Consider the following 10,724-nt stretch of genomic DNA (forward strand, 5'->3'; position numbering starts at 1 on the left):
AAGACAAAAAGAGGAAACTGGAAGCACCGTTATTCTGATAGGGTAAAACGTTTTTTTTTAACCCAGGACAAACATATAGCCTAGTGGTCTGGGTTGGAAAAGGGTTTATGGAATTTGGGCAGTTGTGTTGAATTGCATTTGTGAATAAATGCACCATATCTCATAATGATTGGGCAATGTAAACGACGTAATTTTCAGCGAGTCTGTAAATGCGTAATAGGAACTACTGCAATTCGGGGTGAAAATTATTAGGAACAAAGCAAGCTTTTTGTTTCTACAATTAATAACATTTTATGTTTACCACGAGGTACTGGCACTTCCCTTGTAAATGATGTCACGGTCAGTTACCTATTAGGTCACAAAATATGGTATGTTATTCAAGTGCAATACTATATACTTCAAACTGACCGTCACCAAACATTTCAAATAAACGTGTATTTGAAAGGAAAACAGAGAACACCGCACACGAATAAACAATAAATAACCCGTGAACGGATCTTTTGCGTACATCTTTTATTTGGAACACACAAGCGAAAAATGAGTGACTTATTACAATAACAATAACACCTTTTCGCAAGGTGCAACATTTTAATGAAGGGCCGTGCCTAACGGCGTTAATACTGTGCTGACGCGGTAATAATAACCCAAGAGGCGATATGGGGATTAAGGTTTAATTCATTAGCACTTTCGAACGTGTTTTCCTAAGTAAGTAGTGTTTTTCAAGCAATGGTTGACGACGCCTCGCATGGAATGCGCTCGTTTTACACCTTTTGGGCCATATTTTGTCAGTTTCTTTAAATTTGTTGGTCTAGCTCGCTCTCCCCGATTTTCTCAATTGTAATCTTATTTTACACAAGATGTATCAAGGTTTCTATCATAGATAAAGAAGCCTTTCTCCTTTTAACTGACAACTAAATTTAATGACAAATTAATACCCCCTTCTGCCTAGAGGAAAGGCTCCGAAAACACACCGAGCGTAGAAAGTAAGGACTTAAACGGCGAATTTTATTTACCAGTTTGTCACAAGTGAAGACTACAGAAAGCACACGTGTCTTTAGACAGGTTGGGAAACTTATTAAATATTTGCTGACCACTCGACCTTCATAAATAATGGACAGGGATTGTAATACGCTGGACATTGGCTGAAAGGAAAAGTAGTGGATTAAACAAATACTATCCGCATCAGGGGGTATGTTCCGAGACTTAAGTAGAACACACCTTGTTTGATAAATATCACTAATGCCCCTGATTCTACATCAGGCAAAATGTAAGATGTTTTTCGTACTAAAAGTATTTTTCTAGAATATCTCATTCGGGTTTTTCTGAAATGAAATATTTGTTTAACGTATTCCCATAACAAATGAGAAGGTTCTAGTTGCTTTTGGCATGTCGGGCACATGGACAGGCGGGGTTGCCAAGAGCCGGTGAGTTGCATCATCAAACTTGTAATATTCTCTGCAGCTCAATTAGTGAAATGCTCCTAAAATATTAATTAGTAATTCTTTTGGGGAAATAATGCTCTCAGACACCTTGCCTTTGCTGAGTATGAACTCCTCACTTTTTATCCTGTCAGTACTCTGTCTCCACGCATTTCTTTCTTTTTTGTTGGGGAAAATATTATTTTTTTAAACTTTAAAAAAGAACCACACAGCGTGTAAATTCCAGTTTACTTATAACTGATTAAACGTAAACAAGATTTTCCTCTGTCTTTATTTGCAAATAAAAAATTAATGGAATATTCACTGAAATGCTAACAGTGCTACTTTAAAATGGCAGACTTAAATTCATGTTGTCATGTAACACCATTATCCAGTAATTTATCCATTAGAATATCTTGAAATACTAATTCTGATGCACAGGTTAGACTTATTATATATTTATGTATGCTTGATAGCATCACCTTGAACTCGTATCATCTGGCATTTCAGTTTATTTTTGTTCGTAATGGGCCCTTTGACTCGGAGCGACCTGGCTTATTTAGAAAACCTTGAAGCGTGCCGAGGCAGAAAAAGAAAACAGCAGATCAAATTTATTCACAAACAAATATGTCAATGGTAAAACATGGACTTTTTCGGCCAACAAAGGCCTCTACACTATTCTAGGACTGTTTTGATTCAAAATAGGGTGACTCCTTTTTTTCCAAAATAAGAATGTGTTTGTAAGGACAACATATATACATCTCACTGTGCACCTGGCACAACTAACACAATAAAAAGAACGACATCCATTCCGAAAAATCTAGCTATTATTTCATGCTCAAAAATAGGAGGCTGATTTTATCAAGGAATAAAACACTACCCGAGTGATCAATACACCGATGAGCTTGATATGATCAAGGGGTATTTATCTAGTTTTTTAAACGATTTAAAATACGAACTTCGACTGGCCTTAACTCACAATGTCAGAGGATTTGTATCAGACTGAAATTAATGATGACCTCGCGAAATTTAATGTTCTTTATTCTTTAAACAGGTGCAGTTAAGTTCTTGGAAGGAGTTTAAGTGCATAGCTGTTCTGTTGCAGTATAAACACGTCACCTACCTTCTTGAACCAGATTTTACCGATATGAGTGAAGTGAATAAATGTATGTTCCTAAAATATATCCTGATTTTAAGATACATTTCGATAAAGTAAAGCCACCCGTTCGTCTTTGGGTATATTTTGGTTTCATTTTTCGATAAGGATAATGTATAAAATAAAAAAGGGTTTTAAAACTACTTAAATGACCTTTTAAGAATTTTTTTGTTTGTTGCTTTTTGTTTTCTGATTTATTTGGCGTTGCTACGTGTAGCCAGGAAGTAGGCCTTTAGGAGAGGAGAGAAGCCAGCACTGTTGTGCAAGGATCTGGATTTTTCTTGTAAAAGCGAACAAACCAAAGTGATCACTAATTATGAATAAGTCAATTTTATTATGTGCATTTTTAACAAATAGATGATGTCATGATTAATTGAGCAATGATTAGGCTATATCAAAAAGTTAATCGCAGTTTATATAGGTTAGAAGTCACAGAAAGAGCTAGTCCGTTCCACTTGTTAGTCTGACACATCCGCCAATGTGATCATAGGCATGACGAACTGAGAGTGCCGTGTTCCCATCGTGAATTTTGGATTAGATTTCATGTGCACAGTCACTAACTGCGGATTGTGTGCCCCGGGGCCTGGCTTCTGTGTCTTGTCCCCAGGCTGGGAAGTGCGCCCTTTCAGACTGAAATGCACGGGCCGTTTCTTATACACGCTCGCGTCGACAATCTTGTAATGATTCGGTCCCGGGGTTTTCGTGTCGTAAGAATTGGCGTTTCGTGCAGTCATGGTGAAGCTCGGATTTCCGCGTTTGTCAGGCACTTTTGATCCCAGAGTGGATGGAACAGAGTAGGAGTTTGGAGCTGGGATGTTGTCGGTGGGTCGATATCGGGTTCTCAGACCGATGGAGTAAGCAGGTGCTTTCCTTTCTTTCACAGGTTTCACTTTGTCGCAGTTGTATGCACCTGGACCCGGAGTATGGAATTTAGCTGCAATGACAGGGTGGAAATATTTAGGCTACTCATCTAAAGGTATAGTTATATTTATTGTTTTATTGCCTTTTTGCAATGGATTCTGTACGGAATCTAAGATGTTTGTTGTCGTAACGGGAAAATTGGGACTGGTTCACTTGTGTATCGTTTTACTTTTCCTTTTATTCATTGGGGATGAGTAGAGTGTGGTAGGTGATTCGATTGCGGTTAGTGAATCGTCATAATGAGCCCATTGCGTTTTGGGATTTTCAAGTAGGCCAATTAATGGCAAATCAATGAAGTCCTCAATATCACAGTTGAAAGCACAAAGAACCCGCTTTCTACCCAAAAGATATCTTTACAATGTGCTGTATTCATTCAGGTACTGAATGAGTGAATGTTTTGAGTCTCATTCAGGTAAGTTGAACAAGATATGTTATCAGGCCTGCCACCTCGGTCAATCTAGTGTGCAAACGGATCCCTCTTCAAACATTAAGTAGGGATTTTAGATCCACTTCATCTTGCTTAACTAGTTAAGCTAAATATCGACCATGGTTTTTGCTTATGTCCTGTCAGCTGTTTAAATATCCTGCAAAGCTACAAAATACATATCTTTTCCAGTTCAGACCTTTAAAACTATACCCCCACCAAAAAATAAATAAATAAATAAATAAATAAAAATAAAATTTTAAAAAATTGATGTAGCTATTTCCTTCTGAAATGTACAGTAAGACTTGACTTCAAGTGAAATATTTGATTAAGATGACATAAAACATAGGAGCCATCAGCTATTCGTGAATAACAGAAAATTGCTTTTTTTTTTCAAGAAAAATCCGATTCTACGGGAAAATACCTGGTACTTGTAGGGTACCTTAAACAATGCCACCGGTTGCCAGATTACTTCAATTTATATTTTTGCTCTTTTTTCAGTGATCACATTTTGGAGAACTTGTTAAGATATACAGGTATGTCCAATTTATACCCCTCACTCACATAGCTCCTTTTGTCTCCCAGCGAACGAATATCTGGGGTTTCCATTGCCTCCTCTACGCGTGAGGGAGGGGTTCACATGATAAATAGGTCCCGGGGAGCAGTCCGTATTAGCTGGAGAGGAAAAATGATAAGCATTAATGCAAAGGTTTGCTTTAAAATATCATCTTTTTCTGAGTAAAGCTTTACAATAATGCTAAATCTAAGAAGCAAAGAAAACTTTTACGATTAAAATAAATGAATAAATAAATTATTAAAATAAAAAAGATAAGATTTTGATTTTTATCTGAACAGGCATCGGAATAAGAATTAATTGTGGTTTCAACTTGGCCCTAACATTTCTCCTATCAATATTATAACAAAGATCATTGCCATGAAGTGATAAAGATATGATCTTTATATTACAAACGAGATCTGCCTAATTTGTACCTGTGATTGATAGTGAACATAATATGATTTCTGAAAAAAAACTTACGAGCAAACTTCTGTCCAAATGAATACCCTGGGTTCTTGACTCTGGTTGGATCGTGACCGTTGGCCCCGATGGTTGGAGGCAACATATAGGCGGGACCTGGACCTATAGAATTAAATATGAAACATAAAAAAGAATGAGAAAAAGTCCCTCCAAATTGCTAGGTTGACCGCCAATTGTATGGGTCATTTAGTCTAACATATGGTTCCGTATATATTCAAAGTAGAATGCCCAGTAGAATTCCACTGTGGTAGTATTATATTATGACTTTGTTCTTTGCCAGCACGGTCGATATGATAATTGGTTACATTTCACACAATGGTAATCTGTGCATTATAAAACAATGAAGTAAGTTTCAGATCAATCCAGTCAATAATGAAGATATTGAAGCAGTTAGCTATGTATACCACGTTTCTGCCGAAGTTTCTATTGAGAGAATGACTGAAAGTACGTTGTTAGTTCTTTATATCATAACAAAGTTATTTAACATATCTATTTGATTTCTCTATTTTTCCGAACTAAATAAATTTTCTTTTTTCCCCACGTTACATCCCATCAATGCACCCCATCAGTGCATTTCAGAAGATGGATGGCTTTACAGCTTGGCGCGATAAAAGCAACACGCCAAAATTACAAATGAACAACTTTGCATTAAATGGCTTAGCAGGTACTGGTTCTATTTGAAACTGGTATTCTCATACCACAAAAATGTGAGTGCCATATTATTTTAAAAATGCCTGAACTTGCATCAAGGCGTGATTTTTAATTCAGGTTTGGCATAATCCACTCGATCACTGTGAATGTGTGCGTGTGATCGAGCTCCTTAATTAGATCATCAAGAACTTGTGTGGTTGCCTAGGAAATTGCGGAGATCAACTATACGGATTGATCTTCAGTGTAATTAACCAGTACTTCACCGCTGAGATAAAGTATGTAACCGCTTCATGCTACTAAAAATACGACAGAAAGTATCTAGACAAGTGACTATCATAGATGAAATGCCCAAATTTATATCGCAAATACGCATGCAGAGTGTTTTTTGTCTACCACTGCTTTTTAAGTTATATTCTTAGTCTGCTTAACAGAAAACTCCATAAGCGAATTGCTTTAATTGATGCATAGAATAAAAAAAGGAAAAAAGCTTCATAATTAGAATTTGGACGATAAAATTAACCCCAGACAAATTATCTGAACTCTATCAAACAGTGTTGCTAAAGATCTTTATCTACTCTTAAATTACAAGAATAGGTGCGGTACGCACGGAGGACAAAAGACATACAACTTATGTACAATACTTTCAACGGCTATTCTATAATGACCCTTTTTTATTATAGGGGTTTATTTTGTAGTCCTTAAGCGTAAATTATTATAAATTATGGGAAGAATAATCGAAAGAGAACGAACATTATGTCATGTTAATACATTATTACATGCGTTTTAATATGGAACAAAAAAGTGTAATCACTCTTGACATAACCACTTTTTCAAAATATCAGAAAAATTCTGAAAGAAACACCAGACGTAACAAATAAAGATACGATGTATATTACTTACTTGAAAAAAAAAAACAACGATGACAAAACTCTTGGAACAAGATATAATTAAGATATTGTAGGTATTGTCAGCAGACGTTGCCAACAAACCAATAAACTAAATAATTCAGAACTACTTCATCAAATGAATGCTTCACGACCGGTCGAACCTGCCAAATTAAGGCAGTTGTTGAGATCAGCTTGTTTTATCAGAACAATAATATAACACGTAGATTCTGTCAAAATTCCAGTCCATTAGAATAAATGAAATACACAAAAAAGACGCCGAAATACAAGAGAGTTGCGTCATGTGCTCTATCATAGATTTCCAATATTTGTTAAACATTTTTCGCTTTGTTAAATGATTAGAGGGCCTAAAAAGTAGATTGCTCTATTGGAAATCCACCTTTTCATATCCAAATTTTTCAGTAATTACAACGGCAGCCATGCTAAGAAGCAAGCAGGAATACACAATATTTTCAAGAACAGTAAATACTAGAATTTAAAATATCAGTTTGAAAAATAGTTAACAATGTTTATTTTTGACTTGTTATGTCTTCGAACAAAAAAAGCCTCGACTTCATCAATAGGACTGATAATGGATGAAACTAATGTCGAAGTAACGTTTTCAGTAACCAACAGGTTGCTTGCATAGCCAGAATAGTAAAACAGCAGGTATCTAATTAAACTAATTGCAAAAGACATTTAACTGGTAAAACTTCGTCCTTACACCAACTCAATTATTAAAGAGGACATACCTCCGTACGCAGCTGCTATCCGAATCTCTGCTGGGTTGGGCGAGCCTTGAGGCATGATGACTAGAGGGACGAGATTTCTTCCTTGAGTGATTCTCTCTTTTCGTTTTCACCAGTGGCAACTTGTGCTGGTTGTACTGTGTAAACGAAAAAAAATCCTCCACAAATTGGCCTGCCTCCGTTCCAACCAACCCTGTCAGTTCCGCGGCAACTTCACGTGTAAGGGTCGCGCACCCCAAAATCGAATTTTTGCTTAGATATGGCAAGATCGATGGTTACTAATAATCGGGCTTGTATCTGTAATTCATTGATTGTGGAAAATCGATTACCGATATGTATTAAAGACTGCAATCTCAAACTTTCCGCATGGGAAGATTTGCAATTTGTATGATATTACGTCAAATGCTCTAGAGAAAGACAAAAGCCCTGCCTAATTAAACATGGATGGAAGATCAAATGAACTAAGACCCAGTGATTCCAGCCCTACTCGGTTTATAGTTACAAGGTCATTAGCGAAAGCCCCTTATACGTTGGTGGGGAACATAGCAACTAGCATGGAGTATTTGTGAAATTACAAGACGTAATTGTCACATTATAGACAGCCCGTATGGTCAAACCGAAATTATGTCAGTGGTGCTTTGTCCAAAACCACTTAAACCGCTGAGTAAAACGACAAATTCGACATTTTAATGACAAGAAAGAACTGTGAGGTACTTGTGTGGAGTAAAGTTGCCATCAAGTACTGCAGCCGTATTGTGATTGACTAAGTGGATACTTGAAGTAGGCGCAAAGCTGACTCTGCATTTTAATCGTCTCATCTGAAATATGTGTACTCACAATAGGACCATTGTATCATTCAGCGTATGGATCATATTTGCTTCGTTTTAAAATCCGTCTTAAGTCTGTCGGGTTTGACCATGGACCAAAGCCTTCCACCTCTTTACAAAATCGTATCAAATAAGATGCAAATAGAGATACGTTCATTCAATGTTTTAATTACAAAATCTTCCAAAGACTTTATAGTTTGTCCAATTAAAAACGATTTTAAAATGGAAAACTAAAATGCAAACAAAGTGGACGTCTAACGGATTACATTTTCCCTATTCTTTCTCTTCGAGGCCAATGTTCTCTTATTCAATTTTCGCCACAAAGAGCCTCCGTGAGTATTTTCAAATAGCTCTGTTCGTACATGTAGGTTATTTTAAACATGACTTGGTGTCCAAGTTACCCAATACTTATCTATTATGAAACTGGCACTATTTCCATCCCTAACATCGCCTTTTTAATTCCTTAAAACTCACTTAAACCAAAATTTGATTACCCCTTTATCTGAATCACGTAATACACCTTTAATTGTCATACTTTATTTAAAGACACACCATGTAAGTTCTCGGGGATACTTTTTCTGTTCCTGAACTCTAGTCTGACGATGTCATCGTAAGCTAGTAATGAAAAATTTTCGAAGATCGATAACGTACACATTTGCGTAATAACTAATAGGAATTTGGCGCACAATAATCCCAGTGCTTCTTTGAGGTTTTATCCCTGTTGCCTTGGCGTGCCAGATCTCGTATTATTCACATTTCATGTTATTTTGCAAAACTATTTTGCCTTTTTTCATTCGCATTCTCAAATATTATAAATACACGAAACTCGTCTTTCTTTGTCAGAGGAATAAAAGCATGAAAAAGTAGAGATATTTGGAAATAAAACTGACCAATTTGTATTTTTCTTTTGCATGTGAGTGTGTTAATTTTTCAATTTAATGTTTTAATTTCAGTTTACATCTATCACTGCTTATATGGCTTCTGATGAGCTTTTCCACTCCTACAGCGATAAAACCATACCATCCTAAGTAAAAAAATAAATGCACCGAAAAAACCTGGGTGATACCGTATCAAATCAAAACATCGTCTTCTTGAGGCCACAAAACTTCTCATTTTCACGCTCAAAGAGCAATGTCATGACTTCCGAAACCTGTGTAATCGGTGGCTGACAGCTTTTGGGTTCAACAGAGGGTCTTTGGTAAATTATAGAAAATGATGTATTTCTTATCGATATTAGCATACAGGGGAACACAGAAAAAAGGCGTTCTTTTCAATTGTAGCCATTAGACAGTAAAAAAAAGATATTAAAGCAATAGGAACGGATTGGCATATGGGCAATGAGAAACAAATAAAGCATTGTCAATGCAAACAAAGAAACATTGTTCTATACAGGTTTAGAAATAAAAGGAGAATTTTATAGATTTTAATCTCGGCGTGACCTTTGGCCTTTTCTTTCGCAGAAACCATTACACAATTTTTCCGTAAACTGCCAACTATGATGAGTTTGAAATTGCCTAAGGCTTCCTATGAGATGAATGGAATAATAGCACGAGCATCGCTTTTGGTTCTTTAGCTGGTCTGACGCCAAACCGGTCTTTGATCATGGTTTAATCAAAGATATTTCCTCCAAGCAATATATATTCTTCATCGTTAAGTCGTCTGGCTCATTATTTTTGCTGGCCTTGTCTGTTCTATGCTCTCTTTGATACAGGAGTTCACGTAATGTATAAATCGGGAACGTCACTAACCTAGGGAACCAGATCAATGCCATATCGCTGCAATGCCATACTTGCAGAACATCTCTCTGACGACCGTGGACTTCGAAAATTGTTACGGACCCTCACCACCATCGAAAACTAACGCCACGGATGGTGACCATTCAGAATGGTGGCTTACAACATCAGAACCAGCTACTGCCGCTATTCTTTCGATATGCGCCGTGATTTCGGCAGTGAACATCGTCTTTGGTTTGGCAAACCTACTCGCCGTCATCAGCATAGCCACAATCAAGAAACTCCATACACCATTGAATATGTACGCGGCGTGTATCGCAGGAGTGGACACGGTGATGATCGCTACTGTCTTACCGGTGCATTTTGCCCAACTCATTCTGACTGTTCAAGGAGGTGTTCCAGTACCACCTGCTCTCTGTAAAGCAACTTCGTTTCTCAAGCCGCTCCTTGTGGTATGTTCTTGCACTTCAAAACTAGTAATTGCCAGCGTGCAGGCGAGAGCCGTCGGGAGTTCTGTGGGGCACTTAAACCGTTATCAAGTAAACATGAAAGAAATTGCCTTCATATCTGGCTTTCAAGTCGCTCTTGGAATCGCCATTGCCACCGTTGTGGTTTCGCATGAATCCGTTGGATACATTTGTTGCATTCATTTTCATTATGTTGGCAGGCTCGAAAAACCTCCTTTCATGTTTGCAAAACCATCAAGCTGGTATACATGGGCAATAGTGCCAGTCGTTAGCGGAATTTCTGTTGCCAGTTCTCTAATTTGTTACGCATTTATATACTGTAAACTAGCAAAGAACAGATTTCCTTTAAGGCAATGTTCCACAGACTCGAGACTCTCAGGAAAAAAATCGAAAGCAGAACTTTTTACCGTGAAAACGGCATTTATGCTGGTTGTTGTTTACATAATATGTTACCTTCC

General features: G+C 37.1%; 1 protein-coding gene across 1 annotated transcript; it reads right to left on the minus strand.

Moving 5' to 3' along the window:
• Positions 1–2,880: 2,880 nt before the first annotated feature.
• On the minus strand, positions 2,881–7,470 carry LOC106159008 (ciliary microtubule associated protein 1A). The gene is made up of 4 exons (XM_013535162.2): positions 7,243–7,470; positions 4,956–5,057; positions 4,484–4,594; positions 2,881–3,508 (listed from the first exon to the last, which is right to left on the minus strand). Exons 1-4 carry the CDS (start codon positions 7,295–7,297, stop codon positions 3,033–3,035), a joined length of 744 nt encoding a protein of 247 aa, XP_013390616.1. The 5' UTR covers positions 7,298–7,470; the 3' UTR covers positions 2,881–3,032.
• Positions 7,471–10,724: the final 3,254 nt, after the last annotated feature.

The sequence above is a fragment of the Lingula anatina genome, chromosome 1 (genome assembly GCF_051362555.1).
Source record: "Lingula anatina isolate TDL-2025a chromosome 1, LinAna3.0, whole genome shotgun sequence".
Lineage (NCBI taxonomy): Eukaryota > Metazoa > Brachiopoda > Lingulata > Lingulida > Lingulidae > Lingula > Lingula anatina.

What these genes read in the sequence shown, in the direction of transcription:
- LOC106159008 (XM_013535162.2), bottom strand. Translation starts at nt 7,297, where the DNA reads ATGCCTCAAGGCTCGCCCAACCCAGCAGAGATTCGGATAGCAGCTGCG. An exon ending in GATAGCAGCTGCGTACGGAG is followed by an intron (nt 5,058 to 7,242) that starts GTATGTCCTCTT and finishes TTAATTCTATAG; the next exon opens with GTCCAGGTCCCGCCTATATG. An exon ending in TGGGAGACAAAAGGAGCTAT is followed by an intron (nt 3,509 to 4,483) that starts GTGAGTGAGGGG and finishes CTGTCATTGCAG; the next exon opens with CTAAATTCCATACTCCGGGT.